This window comes from Astatotilapia calliptera, chromosome 15 (genome assembly GCF_900246225.1).
Source record: "Astatotilapia calliptera chromosome 15, fAstCal1.2, whole genome shotgun sequence".
Taxonomy (NCBI): Eukaryota; Metazoa; Chordata; class Actinopteri; order Cichliformes; family Cichlidae; genus Astatotilapia; species Astatotilapia calliptera.
In genome coordinates, this window is record NC_039316.1 from 15,282,519 (window position 1) to 15,302,942 (window position 20,424).

Consider the following 20,424-nt stretch of genomic DNA (forward strand, 5'->3'; position numbering starts at 1 on the left):
GACTGCAGGTAGGCAAGTTCAGTATCTGGACTCTCCAACTATGAGAGCATACTGTTGTAATAGATAGAGTTTGCAGTTTAGCAGCATCTTCCTTAAATATGCAAGGACTTCTCTGAAAAAGATGGCATCTGGATGGGTGAATATGTCCCTCTAAAACCTGCATATATGTTTTAGCACTCATGGTGCCTTTCCAGATGTGCAAACTGCCAGTTCCAGAGGCAGTAATTCACCTCCATACAATCAGAGATGCAGTTTTCCACTTTTCTTTAGCACATTTTTAATGAGCTTTGGCCCAAAGATGGTGGTGTTTATGGATTAATTTTATGTGTGGATTCTTCTTTGCATTAACCTGCATTTGTGGAAGTGTATTCACAGACAAAGATTTCTCCATCCAATACTGACACCGTTAATTGTGGATTGGTGAAACTTTGTCTCTCTCAGACGTTACGTTTTTTTAATTATTTATTTTTTTATATCCAATCCTGTTACTGATCTATTGCATGTTAATGTAATTAGTTGCAAAATGTTCCTCCAACTGTTTTTTTTGTACCACTCACTTTTCCAGCTTTTTGTTCCTCTGTCCCAACGTTTGTCAGGCACATTACTACCAAACATTTCAACATAAGCTTATTTTTTTCATGATATAATAAAATGACTCAAATCAAATATTTAAACTATTTTCTATGTTCTATTGTGAATAAAATACAGTTCATGACATTTGCAAATCATCGCATGCCGTTTTTATTTAAACTTTACTTAGCATCGCAACATTTTTGGAATTGGGTTTGTAGACATGCTAAAGCAGATCCATCAGGATAATCTTGAATCAGAACATCCGTCCATTTATAATGCTTTTGAATAATGCAGGCTGGAGCAAGGTATTAAAATTTATGGCAGAGAGTCTTGCAGGAACTGTCCATTAGTCTTATTCTATTATTTGAAACAGAACAAAAACATACTTTGAGCAAAGGGCAGCAAAAAAGAAAAAGCTTGAAGCAAAGAACTAGTGATTGGAAAGTGTTTTGTGGTCTGCAATATTTATTATGGATAAATCGGTACCGCTTTATGATTTTGAATGTCAATATAATATTTAATGCTAAACATAGTTATGTGGTATATGTTTAGAAACTGATAGCAACCACAATAAAGTCCTGCTTACGTGTTGCAGCACCAAGATAAACAATTGAAATAATAAACCTTAGCCTTGCACTGCCGTATGCATTGCTGAGTTATTGTTAAACTTCAGTACAGTTACTGGTCGCTAGCTTGTTTTCTTCTTTGGTGTTAAAGGCTACTTACTGGGGGCAGCCTGTTCAGTCTCTGTGGGTTCCTGCTCTGTCTTCTGTGGTGGGCCCTTGATTTTATACAGTAAAGCCAGAAGACGGCCTTTAATTGAAGTGTCCTGTTCTTCTTCTTCTTCCTCCACTGGAATTCCTGCCAGGAGAAATGGAGGCGCTCAGAGATTTATCCTGGTATACCGACTGCTTCCATGTGCATTGTGTAAAGGAAACAAAAACCCATTTTAACGATCATTCTCATAACATAAACATATTTATGTTGCCAGATAATATTAACTTAATTTGCAGAGCACTTTTTACAACACACAGTTACATAGTGCTTCACATTTTAATAAAAGAAGTGTTCCCAGCATGCAAGCAGACAATCATAGGATAGTATAGATTCTTCTTACATTCATTCACACATACATTCATTCCATACAAGCAGTCGGTGCGAAGAAGATTGGGGAATATAATAACATACTGTATAAAATGATTTTTCCGCAGTCATTTAAAACAAACAAGTCCTGAAAGGCTGAGGATGGCTGTTCCAAAATTAGGTGCTACAAGCTCTGGATTTAAATTAAGAGTGTGAACCAACCAGAAGTCTCTGATCAGATGATCAGAGAGACAGGCTGCTGGAATAAGGTCTTTGCTGGTCTGTAACGTAAGAAGAACCCTGGCAACTTACAGCTCAGAACCTTTTTAAATATTAATTCAGAGTTTCACTTGAATCCAAACGAGTGAAGCTACAATGTGTATGTATCCTTTGTGTATTGTCATCACAAGAACTGCTCAGAGAATCTTATTAATATGAATTCTGAGCACCACAAAGAATAAAATCTCAAAGAAGTGGGGTGGAGGTGGGATGCAAAGTGGCTTGCAGATGTGCAGCAACTGTTGGCAGAGATTTTCTAGCAGAGTCCTCAACTTATTTTTGAGGACAGTGTTTTAGCTCGACTTCATGGCCTGTCTGAATAATGCTATGGTTAGTTTTGTGTGACAAGATGTCCTTATCAGAAGATCTACAGTGACACCTTTAGACATTTATGAACAGAAATGCATAACATCTTTATACAAGTTGTATCAACAACATTAACTGTCAGCAGTTGGACTTTACCACAATGCAGCCGCAGTTCTTCATGGAACGAGTTGAGCTCATCCTGGATCTCCACGGGACAGGGGCAGTCCTCACCTGCACTGAAATTCAACAGGATGTTTATCTGCAGAAAACAAAAGAGTGTTTACATTATAAGACCAGAAAGCACTTGAGAACAGCAACACGGAAAATAATTTTAGATAGGAAGTGAGATCAAAAGAAGGAAGGAGAGTGGTAAAGAATGAATAAAAGAAGGACTGCACAGTAGAGAGCAGTGGAAAGTCACAGAGGCAAGCACATTACCATTTTAGAGTCACAGCATAATTACTCATGTAGTCTCCTGCGGTAAGTGCTCACATGGGCTTGTCAGATAGTGGCCATCTGATGAACTCAGACAGAAATAGTCTGAGCATTTTTATATCACACCCAGTCAAATGTGAAACTAAAAACATTAAACAGGTATTTACATAATATAATGCAGAAAATACTTAATGTATCATGTAGAACCACAGATCTGCTGTGCTTGCTACAGGTCACAAGTTAACTATAAAACACTAAATATAAATGAGATGCATCCATCGCAGAGTCCAGGTTAGCCTATTCCCATGTCTATTTTAGGCAGAGCTTTTTAATAAACCACGGGAGGTTTCTTATTGTGGAGAATCTCGCTTACAGTATGCACCTGCTGCTGACCACCACAACTTAGTTTCAGGGATCAGAATATATCTTGGAAGTGCTTATCCTCAAGGTTTCACAGCTCAGAGGATGCACAATTAAATATTTCAAACATGAATGCTTTGCAGTCATGCAGCAACCTTGTCTAGTCACTACCAGGTTGTTTTCAACAATACTACAGGACAGGGCAAGCGATGTGAACACAGAACACATCAGAGACTTTATTCCTTATTTTCTTTCCTTATTTACTCAATGTTTCCTATTCTCTAGTCTGGCTCAGAGACATGCTACAGTTTACATAAAAATATACTATCTAGCAGAACACTGGATATTGGATTTTCACAGCAGCGTAACCTCGTTTTGTTTTCTTCTGGCTTCAACAGACAATGACCTCCAGATCGTACTGAAGAGATTTTCAGTGAAGTGGCAAGAATGGTTCTCTAAGGCCATGGTCCTCAGCCAGAAAAGGGTGCAGTCCCTCCTCTGGGTTGGAGATGAGTTTCTGCCCCAAGTGGTGGAGTTTAAATATCTTAGGGTCTTGTTTACAAGTGACGGGCGAATGATTGACTGAGATTGACAGATGGATCAATCCTGCAGTGATGTGGACTCTGCACTGATATCTTCTTGTGAAGAAAGAACCAATTGAAATAGTTTGGGCATCTGAACAGGATGCATCCAAGAGCTCTCCTAGTTGAAGTGTTGCAGGCAAGTCCCAACCAGAACATGCTTTAGAGATATCGGTTATATCTCTCAGCTGGCTTAGGAACACTTTTGGTGTCCCATTAGATGAACCGTATGTCTGTTTAAAGTGCTCCCCTGAATAGACTCTGCAACCCAGAAAAGCAGTGATGGATGGATGGATGGATGGATGGCATTTTTACTTTGATAAACTTAAGATTTTGCAAACATTTTTCACAATGGTCTATAGAAAGGTTCATTAATCATGTGCCAGTTGTTTAAGTTCATCTTCTGCTTAAACATATTTGACTTATAAAAAATGAACCCACTGTAACATAAAGTGCTCCTGTGGGACTAATAATAATTTTACCCTGTAAGAGGCCAAAGGTTTAACTATCACTGCAGGGCCAATTCACTCCTAAGTTAATTTTAGCTGCACATATGGCCCAGTTTATCCTTCGGGAATTCCAGCAGAAAATAAAGTTAAGAAACTGAAAACTAAAAGGCAATTAGAGAACTGCAGCACCTTGTGTTCTAGTGTCTGCCTCTGACTCTGTTCTATTCAAGGTCATTGATTTTGTTTTTACCCCAAGGTCTAGGCGATCCGTCCAGGGTCTTATGACAGTATGCAAACGGAAACCACCTTGAACATAAATTACATCTCAGAGAGGATGGAAACACTTTCTCATACACTGGCCCCTCTGCGGTGTTGTACCTGCTCCTGCGGAGGTGAACGAAACTCTTTGGTCTTTTTGGCAGTGACAGCGGCAGACATGTTGAGAGCCAGCATTAGCTCATTGTAGCGGAACTTCTGATTGTACTGCAGCTTGGACACGAAGCTGTCGGAGAAGGAAACAATGGATTCGATGCGGTGCTTCAGCTCGCAGTCACAGAAGTAGTGGAGCAGCTCACACATCTGAAAAGGACAGAAATCTGTGAACAACTCAAAGGTTTTCTGTTTCTTTATGTCTCTATTGGTTTTGATTTTGTTTGTTTCACTGTATGAATGACATTTTTTTGATTTAACTTCATAGCTCCATCTCCATTATGCATGATTATTATTAGCAAGTTTTAGTCATTTATAGAACATTAGTATTCAGCCACTGCCTTACTTTCTACTCATGAATTCATCTCTCAGCAAGCGATAAATCATAAAAAAAATCAAAACTGCTGACAAATGGGGAATTAGTGTACCTAATCTCATGAAGGCAAAATTAAATTTTAATTAAAACCTTGGCAGATAAATTGATGGAGTTAGTTTAATTCAGCTATTTCCTATCTTCAGTTTATCACTGAGCTTAATCATCTGTGCATGATTATTGTCATCACCTGGCGTTTGACAGACTCTGGCAGAGACTTCTCCAGCAGGCCTTTAACTTGCGGTTTGCTCTCCTTGGTCTCTTCCTCCCCTGCTTCTACAGCCTTCTCCTCATTCTTGCTCACCTCCTCCTTCTCCCCTGACACGGCCACCTCATCCCCCTTAACTTCCTCACCCTCTTTGGTCTCTCCGAACACATTGGGGTCGATCAGGAGGAGAATCAGCCTCACCTCATCACTGGTCAGGACTCCCATTATTAACAGCGTTCCAATCAGTTTCAAAATGGGAACAAACTGGTACTCAAGACTCCCGCCTACTGGGTCTCGGATGTGTGTCCCTCCACCTTGCACTGCCTCGGTTAGCATGCTGATGGCTTTTTCCTTTAGGATGCCCAATGGGATCTGGGGGCTGTAGAGGAACTGTTGGCGTTTGGTGTTGATGATTCCCACAGGGGAGAAATTGACCCGAGGTTTAAGGGAGGTGCTTAGGTCCACCCCAGGAAGTGAATGTCGCTTGGACTCATCTGGGAACAGCTTGATGGAGCGCGTTTCATCCGTCACAGGGATAATGAACTCGTTGTTCATCATTAGACGGGCTTCCTTTGCTGTCTCAAGATGAATGCTGACAATAAGTAGAATTAGTTCAATCATAGCATGAGTAAAGACACTGGCTATTACAAAAACACGCAGAAAAATGATTCATGATCTCTCCTAAGAACTATGAATTATGCTGTATTAGTATGGTTTCCACAAACCAACAGTACCCAATAACCACAATACATCTGTAAGAGATAGTAGTTGTGGTGATGAGTGCCTGACAAGCAAATAATGTGCTGATTGCTCAAACTCTGTTACTCATAATCAAATTTCTTAAACCAAACCCTCCCGTTACAAAGGCTTTAACAATCACTGCTTAAAAGTGAATTTTCAGCAATATAGAAGGTACACATGAGTTTGCTATTTGACATCATGTGAAGAAAAGACAGTTTAAACAACAACACTGAGATGTGAGGTGGAAAAACAAACACAGCAGAGGGATTATTAAGATTTATAGCACAAATTTGCTCAGTGATCTCACGTAATGCTGCATCAGTTTAACAGTTAATGTTGTTGCAGATGACACTGTCAAATCATAATTCTATCATGTATCATCATTAAATGATCCGATGAGTAAAAACACGGCAGCTTTCTTCTTGTTTTGATGCACGGCGGGTCATTGACTGAGGTCATTTTTTTCAGTAAGATAAATTAAAAATCAAAATTCACACCAGCTGAGCAATCCATAGCAACTTACATTTTAAGTATATAAAATATATCGAAACACACCAACACACCTGATAAGGACATTGTAGAAGCCCTCTCTCAGCATGCCAGAGAGGTACTGATTGTCGATTGTGTAGAGGAGCTGTGATTGGTCCAAATGGCTGCAGAGGGCGTGAGCTACACGAGTGTTTCCCAGTGCACAAAGGGCACAATACAGCTTTAGTGTGTGGTAGTGGAACTTCCTTAAGTCTTCGTGCTCAGATAACTCCATTATGTCCAAACACCTGCAAACAAAGACACCACAACAACAAAGTAAGCTCGAGTAAGTCATTTACTCTGCTGATCACAGCAGAAAGACTTTGCATTAACTTAATGAAAATCATCAATATTCTAATTAAAACTGTTTGTTTTATGTAAACAGCAAACAAATGTATTACTAAAGGCCTGTTTACTCATCATTAAAACTTATTTTCCAGTATGTATTCTGATATCAGAACACACAAATACACATGCTACGAAACAAGAGTTCATCTATGGGGCTGCAAAACACATTAATAATAATAATAATAATAATAATAATAATAATAATAATAATAATAATAATAATAATAATAATAAACACATTAGAAACCTCTTAGCATCTCAATCCATCACAGTCTGTAGTTAACATGAAAATTGTAGCACTGTGCATAGAATTGACTGAGATTACTTTATATGATGTCACATTATGTGTGGTTTGTAGTTTGTCGCCTTAATGTTATGTCCGCTTACAGGAGTCTTTCCGTGTTAAAATGCACATTTGAATTGTATGAAATAGGAACCATTAAAAATGGTCTAGTAACTTCAAAGTCCATGGTCCATGTCAATTATTTGGTCAGACACATGGATGCAGCAACAGCAATTAAAAGTGTGAACATTTGTGAAACATTAGTAGTGTAGCCCTAAATCTATCTAAAAATGGAATGACAGGCTTGATTAAGTGTATAGGCAAAAGGAGAATATTCATTGTGATTATGATTCATCTGGGCAAAACTTTAAAGTCTTTGTTAGCAGCTACCTTCAATTTAATTACAGTGACCCTCACCAGTGAGTACTCAGCCCAGGTAGTGCCAAGAAGTGTTTGTTCTGGAAGCAGCTAATCTGTCTTAAATGTGTTTCATCAGCCCAATTCACAGTAAAGAATGAATGACAAGTATCTATTGTTACTCAATCATTTGTCTATGGAAGCTAATTTAAGTGCTATAAATGTGAAAAGACACTGAACGCACTACATCCTCCCTAACAACTAAAGGGAACACAAAGTAACACGTTGTAAGTGAAACAGTCACTTGTCACTGTTTATACGGTTTATAGAGCATTATAATCACACCTGTTTTCTTCAGGTATGTGTACAGCCATCATCTGCATAGGCTCCAGACACTGGACCACCCAGCCATGTCTTTCACTAACACGAGCCGTCTCCACATTGAGAAAGGTATTGGGCATCCGGCTCCAAAGCACTGCCACAATTGTCTGCACATCCAATCGTGGCGGACACTGTGGCACCGGATTCCTGTGCTCGCTCTTGAATATGGCTGATGAGAGTGGCATGGCATCCTGGGATTACAATGAGGACAAGAAGGAAAAAATCACATTAAGTAGAAAATTTGATTAAATGAAAACTATATTAATATCTGGTTATATCACATCCTTTCAGTCAATAGCGATGCAATCAGTTATTTTTATATACGTAGTGCTTTCTGTGACATCCTTTCTTCACTGTAAATATGTATATTGATTACTAATTTTCCAAACACACACAAAATTAATCAGTGCAAGAGCATCCTAAATGGGTCACCAAGTCAAAATATAGGCCAGCTGGGCAGTCCAATGACTATGAATGAATGGCATTAAAAATTCAACACCTCTTAATTAGTGTGAGGAAGATAAAGTACATAGCTGTTTCATAACTTGATGAAAAGTGCTTAAAACTGTGTACAGTGTTGTTTGGTTAGGACAGAAACAAACCTTTATCTTAACAAATTCAAACTGGAAGAGGTTTGCACTGGTGGGGAGGACAAATACAGCAGGGAAGAGCTTGGTATTTGGTTCCACCTGAAAGTAAACAAAGCCATACTTATCCACGTCAGCCTATCCCATGTTTACAGCAGCACCAAAATGAGACAAAAGTGCAGCAACACATGCAGAACAGAGCTCTTCCTTGAACTCAGCCCATGGTGGAATCTGAAAATTTATATATTTAATGCAACGAGCACTGTGCTTGCCTCGTGTTTGCTCTGGTGGAAAATTCAACTAATGTCAGAAGGCTTTTAACCCCTAAGCTTGTGGATTAGTTGAAGTTTGAAATCCAAGTTCAATGAGTATTAGCTGGTATATCGATGACAACCATCACAGACTTTACAAAGAAAGAGAACAAACAACCAAAGCTTTGATGCAATAACAGGACAAGAAGCTTTTCATCAGGTTAAAAGCCTCCTGGTTCCCTCAGAGGGCTTTCTCCTTCTTAAAAAGCCAATTCATGACTAAATAAAGCAGCGAGAAGAAAGGAGAGAAACAGGAGATTATGCAAGATAAAAAAAAAAGGAGAACACAGGCGGTAGAAGATTCTCAGTGCACCATTTCAGTGTCTAGTCAGGCATTCAATGTGATGCTTTAAAAACCAGAGATGAGGACAGCAAGCAAGGCATGGATTACTGAGCCGATGTCTGTCTTTGTATGACTAGTTCACAAAACAGATGAGAATTCAGCGGTTTAATTTCCCAACTCTATCTCTCTGCAGGTTTAATTTGCTGTGGCACAAATGAATTAATGACACCTGAAAGGATTAAAGGAGGGAAGATCGCTCTGAGAGTGTGTGGGCAGTACAAATATGTGATGAGTGAAATCGTTTGAGAGAGATATTCATTTAAGGCAGTGACTCAAACTGCTTAGAGTTTCTTTTCTTTTTGCGTTCAGGATATTAAAAAAAACAAACAAACATGTGTGCCAAAGCAGGGGAAGAATACTAAACCACAAGAGAAAGTCGTAATAGCTTACGTCTATTGAAGTTTACGAGCCAAACCTTGTGCTTCACTCCTCTGCCAACTGATTTCTATTATACTTACTTACCTGATATGATGTGGGGAGCTCTTTGCCATTGGCATTGAAGGAGACAAGGCCAGTGGCCAGGTCAGCCAAACAGCCAATCTCCAGGTCGGAGCTAGAGCGGCTGGACGAAGACGGGGTAACTGTGTCTGCTACACACACCATGTAGCAGTTACTCCTCTGAACACTGCGGCAAAGCAACCACAACAAGAACTCAGCATCAATAAATACAAGTAAATGCAAATATGCAGAGGACAACATAGGCAACTTGGGGGGGTGGGGGGGTGTCAAATAGGAGGCACAATAAATTTTCATTTGGTCAACACTCATTGATCTTTTGCCTCATTCATATTTGCTACACACAGAGGCCATCTTCCCCATTTACCTCCCCGGATGCTAAATAAGGATGAAAACCAGCTATGAAAAGATGACTGAAATGTTTTTGTTTGGTCTGTCTAAAATAATTGTGAGCATGTTCGCCATACTGATCAACACATAGCGATGACACAGGTATTAGTGGTATAAACTTTGAAATGCATGCTTTTTTAAATTACGAACATCCATTTGCAAGGATGGGTTATCCCCGGATGGCAGTCATTTAAAAAAAATGAATGGCCATATTATTTGCTTTGCTTTTAACTAGCTTTCAAGAGCTTGGTAAGCATGCTAAGGGATTTTTTGTTGTAATATTTTTTGATGTTTGTGCAGCTCAAATTGGATTCCTTCATATTTGGTCACAAATGCAGCTACATTTAGAATTACTAGTAAAAAGGTAATATTTCAATGCCTATAAGACATAACACACAAAAAATAATCTGATCCTTAGGATCCTTATCTAAAATTGTTTAAATACAACCTCACGTGAACAACAACAGTTAATGGCATATTAAACTGTATCATTATTTATTTCAAAAATACTAAGAAATAAGCCAAAATGTAGAAGCAGTGTGTGGAGCGGGTAGAAGCACATTTAGCAGCAATAACTATATTAAAACTACAGGAAAAATGCTGTCATGAGAAATCAAAAAAATTATTAAAGAAGGTATCACCACAGAATGCACTTCTGAAAGCACATGTCCCACTGGAATATTAAAGCCTCTTCAAATAAAAGGATCAAACATTTCATATGAACTCCAGATATTAAAAATGCAGGGAGCATACCTCTCATGGACCCTGCCCCTCTCATCTCCCAGCGTCACTGTGACCGTGCGCGTTTTGCTGAGGCTGAAGTTCTTGCTATAATAATGATAGTCGGGTGTGACCCAGCCCACCCACACAGAAGCAGGGTCCTGTCCAGCAAACACTCGCACTGAGTAGTAATACTGCCAATTAAAAGAAAAAGGGCAAACAGTGCTATCGGTTAATCTGAATATACAGAGAGAAATACTATAGTTTTTTTATTTTTTTTTATTTGAGAATCTATGTGGATTTACAGTTGTGATGCTTCCAAAGTCAATACTTCCATCTTCTTTTGGAGGATGGCTGCAGAAACAAAAAACATGACAGTAGATTTAAGTTATCTTAAACACTATGGGCTTTATTTTTTAACTTTAAGTATAAATTGAGATGTCTGACCCGAGCTTCAGTGATTCATCCAGGAGCTTGTCTGCAGAATAAAACTCCACAGGCATGCTCAGTCTACAGTAGACCATGTCATTGTTGCTGTTTTGAGTGCCATACGTCTTGTGAGTGACCTTAAGGCAAGGAGGACTGTCGACTGTTCCGTCAATCCTCGTCACCTGAGGAGTTAATGAAACCCAAAGCGAGGGATCAATAATATCAATGTGCCCATTAACACCAGCTCTAGTGTTTATTATAAAAAGCTCTCTAGGATAATAAAAAAAAAAGCAAATCTCAACTCTAGCAGCAAACTTAAAAGGCAATAAAAACACTAATGATATTGAGAATGTGTGTACCTCAATATCAGGGTGGTCCTCAGGTACATTGAAAAAAGTGGGCAGGCGCTTGCTGAACCACATGGTGACCTCTCTGTTCATGTTAACAGCAAAGGGTTCAAAACCCTCCTGTAGACCACACATGGTGTAGTACTTGAAAGTACTGGCGTCCTTGCCCAAGTTCATACGGCCGATCTGAGACATGCGGAGACTGCACACGGGGATGAAACCTGGTGTATTTAGAAAAATGTATTATTTTAACATGTGCATTTTATATTGTCGTTTTACAAATCAGAAACATGTTTAAAAAAAAAATATAAAAAAAAAAAAAGAACGCCAATGGTTTACATGCATGCACGCAACAGTGAGTCAGCTTTCTTGAATTCTGTACTTCTAAAAAAAAAATTTAACTTCCTTTTTTCTTTATCCACCAAAACTCAAATGTCATATGTTTAAGAATCTATCACTTATGAAATCTAAAAACAAACTAACAACTTTACTTTATTCCTGTGTGACCATCTTCTTCCAAAGTCAATGGTTCATTTACAGAGTAATGAGCCAGTGTCACAAAGGACTTAATTAAAATGAAACACTCTTATCATTTTAAGCTTTTCTTAAAATCTTATGCAAACAAACCCAGTCAAACTCCCAGCGACACTTTGAAGGAAACAGGCAGAATAAATGAAGTTTGCTTGAAATACAAAGCCCTCACCATCCTCTGTCTCAAAGTCAGTGAAGCAAAGCTCGGATCCTTTACTGGTGATCAGGAGTTCTCCGTTGAGGGTGAAAATCATGGATTTGTCCTCCATGTTGATCATGCAACCAACCACGTCGCCCTTTTTCCAAGGCTGTCCAAAGTAGCGGCTGCCTGCATGCATACGCCGTCCCTTGAAAAAAAAAACATAACAAGAATCACATGTTTTTGTCTTTGCTAATAAATGGAACAACAATGTTGCTTCGGTTTCTGTGACTGTGACTGTAGGTATTGTTAAAATGTAAAAGATATAATATACGGTGAAATCCTGAATTTAGAAAGTTTATGGCTGAACTACATATATTTTGTTACTCTTATAACCATTCCGTAGTCTCATTTTTATATTCTAATTAGTGTAGCAATGTCCATGACGATACATCTAAAGTATCTAGATCTTTCAAAAAGTTGCCTTCAGACAACTTCCCATGACTAGTTTAAAAGAAAGGATACATGCAGTTTACCCGATATCCATCAAAGACGAAGGCTTGGTCATCTACTCCGAGCTCCACATCAGGTCTGCAGCCTGGTCTGGCCCAGCCAACCCTCATGTCTCCTCCACTCAGAGCCTCAAACTCAAAGTACCACTTCCCCGTCTTCACCGCGTAGGTCTGCTCCACACGGAAGAAGCGTATCGTCTCGATGCTCTGATCATCAAGCATGTGCACAACTTTAGGCAAAGATACGAAAACCAGAGGATTTAACACCATGGATACACGTGCTCGTATTTTCAGTACTACTATTAGACTTTACAATCAATCCATAGCTATAATGAGGATTCGTCAGTGCCGGCTTTCAGATTGAAGAAATGTGTAAAAATATTGCATGCATAACTATGAGTTGTACCACATATATTTGTAGTATATTAGCAAAATCTGTGTGCTTCTAAACGTTTACAAAACCTTAGGTGAAAGCAGTGCTGTTGCTGTAGCCTTTGAACATACAGTAGATGGTCCTGTATCAGTTTTAAGAGCTTTAAATGACTGCGGTGTCAGCGCCAGGGTCTCACCCTCTTGATCTGGGGGGTCGATCTCATATCCATATCCAACCATAGTCCTGATAGCTTCTCTCAGACTGTCCCTGTTAGATTTTTTGGTGCGTTCATCCAGTAAAGCATATGGCACCAGGCGAGGATTACGCCTGCTCTTCAAATCCTACCACAAACAGTGACAAGAAACTGTACTAGTGGACTAAAGTCATTTAAAATTAACGGTAAAAATAATACATGAGTTTCATTTTCTCCATTTCAAATGCTGCATGAACTTTACCTGCTGGATGCCATAGGTCCATCCTTGTTTAATTCTATCTTTGGCCCACACATTGTGCGCATTTTCGGCCAGTTTATCAACTAGAACCTCTTGACCAGCATTCAGTCTCACATCAGAGAGTTCCAGTGGCGCAGGCTTATATCCATTGGACATCATGTAGCTACAAATGATATTGATAAGATAAGATACGGGTATCTTACAACCCAAATTTTCTCAAAAAGTTGGGACTCTCTATAAAATGTAAATTAAACAAAGTGCAATGATTTGCTGATATATATACATTTTTTAAAAACATATTTTAATCGCAACGGAGCACAGAAAACATTAAATTTAACTGAGAAAATCTAAGATTTTAAGAAATTATTAGTTTGTTTTAAATTTAATGACAGCAACACATCCCCAAAAAGCTGGGATAGGGTCAGAATCATCCTTTCTTCTTTTAACGAGAGTCTGAGGAGACTGCTGTACCTCTGAGAGGAATGTAGTTTCATTCTTGTCTGATATAAGATTCTAGCTGCTCAACAGTCCCGCGGATTCTGTCATGGTTTTTTCACATAATGATGCTTTCAGCTGGTGAAATGCATGTCTTGCTGAAACATGGAAAGGCTTCCCTGAAAAACCCCAAACTAAAACAATTTGTTTTCCTTGCTGTAAGTAAATTATGGATTTTCAGATCATTGCATTTTGTTTTTATTTACATTTTACACAGCATCCTAAATTTTTTAGAACTGGGTTTGTACCTAAAAAAGGACACTGATTATATAAATGCCTCTAAAATTCAGCATTTTTTTGTTGTATCCGATAAAAAGACACATAGAGCTATAATATAACTTAAATTTATAGGAAGTCTTACTTTTTGGGTAATTTGATTTTCTTCAGATCCTCTTCAGCGTGAATATTAACCTGGGCAACATGGCATCCCAGGGCTAAAAGGGTCCTGAGGATAAAAGGAAATGTGAATAGGAAGAGCGAGAAAGTCTATAACCAGCATCGATATTCAAGCTTCATTACATTATGTTAGATGAAAATGATTCTTCTGAGTGAATTCTAAATTTTTAACACTGTTCATTAGACACTGATAAATCTCCTCCGATCAATATAATAACACAGAACAGCACTCAGGTTGGGCTGCGTGGAAAAATGCCATTTGGGTCTCAAACTAGATGTAATTGACAAACTGCATACCCAGTTAAACTTTCCTCTAAGAGGAGGATGTTTTATTGAGCCGAGCCAAATGTTTTTACAGTGAGATGACTCAGTAGTTGGCTCAAATAAGCTTTGGATCCAATATTTGTTAAAAAAAATCAATAATGGAATTCACTCAGGAGATGCAAGTCATTACAAGCACCGCTTTAATCTTAGCCTTAATCTGCTTTTGCTCAGCATTCAGGAGGGAGCTTCAGAAAGAAATGAATAGGTAACTGGATTATCCAGAGGACAGCCCAGGCCTTACTTTAGGGTTTCACTGGACATCTGCAAGTTGTAGTTCCTTTCAGTTTCAGGCAGCTTGGCGAAATCCACAAGGCAAGGGTGCTGCCTCTTGTTGTCATCACGAACCTGAAAAAAAAAAATGAAAAAGGTAGCAGTCAGGTGTTACTACTGCATGTGTCATCTCACCAAACCCACTGTTTGCTCTATGAACCTTCTTGTCTTATAGATTTATAAGCAAAAATGGCTCAGAATTCAGAAAATAAAAAGTAGACCGCAGCTGAATTTATCTGCAGTTGTTGCTCAGAGATGCAAATTTTGTTTGTTTTTCTCTGCCTAATTCGGGCCTCAGGTGTTGATTTTTTTCTTTCCTTTTTTAAATAAAGTGAGATAAGCCCAGTTCAGAGAATAGACTCGCAGTAGCTCGGCTATCTGTGAGAGTGGATGGGAGGAAATTTACAGCTGCACTCAGACTCTCAATAAGACGCTGCCAGTGACTCCTCCTGATAATGCACTCTGCTGCTGACAGCAGTTAAATAGAAATGAAGTGCACACGGGGTATGAAAAATACACAGTAAACCAATACACAAAGATACAAAGCAATGATGCTGCATTCAACTTTATTATTACTGAATCTTCTGTTTGTCCAGAGAGTCTCGGGTTGTGTGCAATGTCACTCTGAGCTCCCTGAGCTTGTTACAGCAAAATGAAAACATTAAGCAGCTGCTTGGACCTAAAGATTGTCCCTAAAACTATAGGACCTCGGCTAACCCCAAATGAAGCTTTCTCCCAGTCTTAATTAATCTGAATGTCATACTCTTGGAAGGTGAGACGCTCATTAAGTTTGTTAAATGGCCGCTGTTGCGATGACAGTCTCGGTGGGAAATGATTCTGTGATAACCACACTACAGTACAAAAGAGGCAGCATGTGTGATCAGACTTCTAACAAGCTGTTCCACAGTAAACAGGAGTGACTGACAGGAAAATGATGAGAGAATGATAGAGGAAAGCAGTGCAGACAGGAATGATTAAAATGTCTTTAGATACAGAGGACTTCAACTATAGTTACACTGAGCAATTTAGAGATTGACAAACAAGCTCAGTAACATAAAATTAGATACTCTGCATGAGTTGATTTGGCACCGTGTCAAATAAAGGATTTTTTTTATTGCTTGTTGGAGTTTTTCTAACATTGATGAACTTTATTACAGATTTGCTTTTTTGAGGTTAAGCTTGAATCTTGCATCGCTCTATTTTAAGTTTTTGTTGTTTGCTTTTTGTTAAGTTTTGGATAAAACATGTTATTTATTTTCAACCTTTCATTTAAAGCAGTGAATAAATTTTGCTCCCAGTTTAATCAATTAATGGCACATTTAATTAATTATTTAATGATGTATTTCATAATTCTGGCACTTATGGCCCTCCACAGTTTTCATTATTCACAAGCGTATTATGTGTAATACTTTCTTGGGAGAGATCAAGTGTTGCCATACAGCTGAAACCCTCCTCCTTTCTATGAAAATAAGCACCTCTATGTTACAGGCAAATTAGAGAAATTTGAATGCAATGCAAATATTGCATGGATCCAATCCACTTTATCTATGTTCTTATGTCTTACAAACACTCATACTTTCTGAAGCAGTGAGATCTTCAGACGCCATTGCTGACATATTGCTGCCTATAAAGGAACAAGCCCTGAAACGTTCTTCATAAAAAGAAAGTTTTTTGGATTTCTCGACACACTCTGAAGCTCGACACATTACGTCCCATCACTAGTGAGTAAGGTTTACTCAGTTGTAAGCTTAACAATTTTTCGTGAGTGTCATTTTCTCCCTCTAGCTATATATATGTTAACAGGCCATTATACCTGCAGTCAGGGACTGAAATCTTCAAATTAATGAGCCATTAACGAGCATTTCAATTTTGACCACTTGAGTTGACCTTTATCAGTGTTTCCAGACATACCAGATAAATATATTCCAGATGAATCACAGGTTTACCTTGCCATAAGTCCAGCCCAGTTCAATCTTGTTCATCCCCCACAGTTCGTGAATGTTTTCTGCCAGCTTGTCCCGGATGTTCTCCAAGTGAGGGGGAAGAACAATCTGCAGAGAGAAGGGGAACAGATGGTACAGTTGGATTCAAAAAGATGCTGGACAAAAAAAAAAACAAAAAAAAAAGGCTGACGAATGAAAACCGTTCTTCCTCATGTCTATGCAATTGTTAGATCCCTAGGGGTTATGCCAAGTTTCCTACCCTTTTGTTACACTGAGGTAGAAAGTCAGCACCTATTTTCCATTTGTACTTCAGAGCCACTTCTGCAGCACTAAATGTTAAATTACAGGTGCGTAACACAAAATGAATTCCCTGAAACCGCTGCAGGCCTAGTAGACAGCTTTGTCTTCTTTTTAAACAGCACTCAAACAAGAAGGAGCAGACGAGAAACAGCAGCAATCATGTACCCATCATGGACATTTTATAGCACACTTTTTAGAACCAGAGCAAACCAACCAAAAGAACTAGAATATCATTTTACTGTATATTCAACACAAGCGTTCACACCGCTGCTTTTAATTTCCTTGGGTGTAACATCACTTTAACATCTCACCTGACTGGTGTCAACAGGGGTGGGAATAAAGGAGGCCTGAGAGAGGAACTGGGTGGTTCCCAGCAGATCACGGACCCCATCGTGGTCCCTCTTGTACTCCTTCACAGGCTCTACATGCATCTTCTCTTTGGGCAACAGTGCTTCATAACACGGAGAGTAACCGGCAGGTGGCAAGAACTTGAAATCTCCATGGCGACCGCCCAGCAGGAACCGGACCCTGTGATGATGACAGTAAAAGGCAGTAAATAACTTCAGCTAACATCCGTCTACATCTCTGGCATTACATAATATCAGGCTTGCAGTAGAGACTTAAATGTTCTTCTTTGGTTATTTTTATTTTTTTATTTCATTGTTTGCTGGTATGCTGTTGGGATAAAATGTAAGATAAAGCATAACACATCACATAAATTTAAACCAAATATAACTTCATTTGATAGGAAAACATTTTAAGAAATGGTTTCAGGTTTATTTTTCCCCTTTTGGTATGACCTGTTCTGTCTCATTAAGATAAAAATTAAGATACCAGGAAGCTGCAGCACAGTAACAAAATTACTTTATTTTGGTGCTATGCCATTGGTTTTTGTGTGAACCTACAAAAGTTCATAAGGTGCAAATTCATCAAGAGCCTCAGCAAAAGCACAATTATAAATGCAGAGCCTTACTTTACACCTGCAGAGAAACTGACTACAGGGAAGAAGAACCGGTCTGTGTTGAAGTCCTCGAACATGCCCTGGACAGGCTGCCCGTTGATCCTGAAGGACATACTGGGAGCTCCCAAATCCAGACAGCAGCTGACCACATCGTCTGAGTTCAGCAGGTGCTGGTTAATGGAGGCCACGGCCCTTGGGATTCGGCCTAGACAACAGTGTGCAGAGACAGATAGGGAGGATGGATGGCTGTTACAGCTGCAAAGTCATTGCAAATGTAGGGCAGGATGATGGGCAAGGAGAAGAGAAGTGAGCAGAGAGGTTGGGAGTTGGGTGGTGAGTGCTTTAACAAGAATGTCATGAAATGGATGAGGGGAGGTGATGGGTCTTTTAGCAGATTTAGAAGGGAAGTGAGGTGAAATAGTTTTTATGCTGTTAGGCTGAGATTGGAAAAGAGAGGGACTAAGAGACTTATACCCCTGAAGCACCAAGAGGACAAAGATATGGACTCAAACTACTGACTGGTTCCTTCTTCTTATGCAGAAAGAAAAAAAAAAAAAAAACTGCAATCAGCTGGCGCTTTCCGTTTGAATGCAAACTGAATATGTACGGCATGCATATCAAAATCATTCGAGACGTTGCAAGGCTTTTCAGAAGATGTAAAAGAGAAGTCTAACAGGTAGAGGTTGGAAAGTGGAATTTTATATCAGTGTCCCAAAGATGAAAAAGCAAAGTAAAGAGGGGACAGCAGGCTCCTGCATTATTCACAAAAGGTTCTGTCAGGGCAAAGTCCTTCAATAACCCTTTTTTAATTCCACAAACTTGGAGTTACCTAACTGCAGTAGTGCAGAGTAGCATGGAACAAATTTAAAAGTTTATATTATATAAAGACGAGATAACAGAGCAAGTTAAAAGCTAGACTGTGCTTTTTCCAGCTTTCCAGGGCCATCAAATTTGCCTTTTTGCAGTAAGACTGTCTTTGACTGCGCATGGTTCCTAGTAATTACACGACACATGGACAGAATAAGGCCAATGGGCCAGAACCAGACCGCTAGTCATCTCAGTCCGAACCACAAGATCTTAAAAGAAAAATGAAATAAACAAAATAACATGATTCAGACACAGATCTCTGAAGTTTCTCAATGTGGTTGACTTCACTGAGTCTGTAGCATTACTTCATTGAATTCTAGTGCTGTTAGTTTCATTAGTGACTCTAGTGACAGGGAGTAGTGCAGGGGTAGGCAACTCCAGACCTCGAGTGCCGGTAATGAACTAATCATTTGATTCAGGTGTGTTGACCCAGAGTCATATCTAAAACTAGCAGGACACTGGCCCTCGAAGCCTGGAGTTGCCCACCCTGGTGTAGTGCCTACCAAAAAAACTGCTTAAATGTAGACTCATTAAAATGTTAATTTAAGTGGGGTTTTTTTTTTATGTTTTCATGTAATACTTTCATTGTTGGAGGCAAGCTGTAAAAACATTACCTTGTAATTACTGTATCATTTCCTCTTAGTTTGATGTTTAGGGGAAAGGGGTTAGGGGAAAATATGTTGGGTAAATATAGAGTTTACAAGTTATAACACACCTTGTTTTGAACTGAGGACACAAGAGTCAGTCATGTGATATCTCTTTTATGGCATGTGTGATGTCTGAAAGAAGACACTGCCTAGCAGTTTCCAGGAAAAGAATAGAACCAGACAATGGAAACCCAATCAGTGATAATGGCTATCTGGTTACTCAATTTCACAGTTCCACAGACCTACACAACAACATCATTCTTGTTTTGTATTTATAGTTAACCACTGCACAGATTCAGCCTCTCTTCAGCTTCAGTATGATAGCTTTTCTGTCAGGAGGTCATCAGTTATCCAAGATGCACTGTTGGTTTTTGTCCATTATGACACACTACGTGAGATAAAAACCTTTTTTGTGCATACTGCCTATTTTCATTCTCAAACTGATGTGATACCTTGACTCACTATGAATCATCCAGATCAGTGCATAAACTGTTTGTTGTCAGGTAGATTAAACGTAGGATAAAAACAGCATTGAACCTTAAGATTGTATGCATCTAGACTAAATATACATTATCTCTATATTTTCTTACATACATGGGTTTTGAATTTCAACCACATATGAGATCTACCAGCAGTGAAATATTAAATTAAGATGCTCACCTGACCAGAGATGCAGTCCATCAAAGCTGTAAGAGTACAGGTCATCTCCAACACCATTGCCTCCCCACCCTTCTCCTCCACCAGGGTATGGAGCATATCCTTTAGTGTTGGCCCAGCCTACCCTCAGGTGGGTCGGCTCATTGGTTACAAAGTGGTCCACTTGGTCAATGACCAGCTCATAATACCACTTCTTATACTGAGCTGAACCTTCAGCTATGCCCAGGAAGATATTTGGTCTCATACTGGAAATGAAAACA

General features: G+C 39.1%; 1 protein-coding gene across 6 annotated transcripts in view; it reads right to left on the reverse strand.

Annotated features, from left to right (window-relative positions):
• ryr3 (ryanodine receptor 3) overlaps positions 1-20,424 on the reverse strand; it is a 113,850-nt gene that overhangs the window by 44,109 nt on the left and 49,317 nt on the right. For all 6 annotated transcript variants that reach the window (XM_026143502.1, XM_026143501.1, XM_026143500.1 and 3 more), the window contains 22 exons: positions 20,168-20,409; positions 18,006-18,198; positions 17,344-17,560; positions 16,736-16,840; positions 14,761-14,864; positions 14,161-14,244; positions 13,308-13,467; positions 13,049-13,193; positions 12,504-12,709; positions 12,001-12,175; positions 11,310-11,518; positions 10,969-11,132; positions 10,827-10,875; positions 10,555-10,715; positions 9,418-9,580; positions 8,317-8,403; positions 7,679-7,905; positions 6,381-6,593; positions 5,059-5,668; positions 4,445-4,645; positions 2,398-2,500; positions 1,300-1,434 (listed from right to left, as the gene is read on the reverse strand). In XM_026143502.1, the coding sequence (XP_025999287.1) occupies positions 1,300-1,434; positions 2,398-2,500; positions 4,445-4,645; positions 5,059-5,668; positions 6,381-6,593; positions 7,679-7,905; positions 8,317-8,403; positions 9,418-9,580; positions 10,555-10,715; positions 10,827-10,875; positions 10,969-11,132; positions 11,310-11,518; positions 12,001-12,175; positions 12,504-12,709; positions 13,049-13,193; positions 13,308-13,467; positions 14,161-14,244; positions 14,761-14,864; positions 16,736-16,840; positions 17,344-17,560; positions 18,006-18,198; positions 20,168-20,409 (3,953 nt within the window). The remainder of the gene's footprint in view (positions 1-1,299; positions 1,435-2,397; positions 2,501-4,444; positions 4,646-5,058; positions 5,669-6,380; positions 6,594-7,678; positions 7,906-8,316; positions 8,404-9,417; positions 9,581-10,554; positions 10,716-10,826; positions 10,876-10,968; positions 11,133-11,309; positions 11,519-12,000; positions 12,176-12,503; positions 12,710-13,048; positions 13,194-13,307; positions 13,468-14,160; positions 14,245-14,760; positions 14,865-16,735; positions 16,841-17,343; positions 17,561-18,005; positions 18,199-20,167; positions 20,410-20,424) is intronic.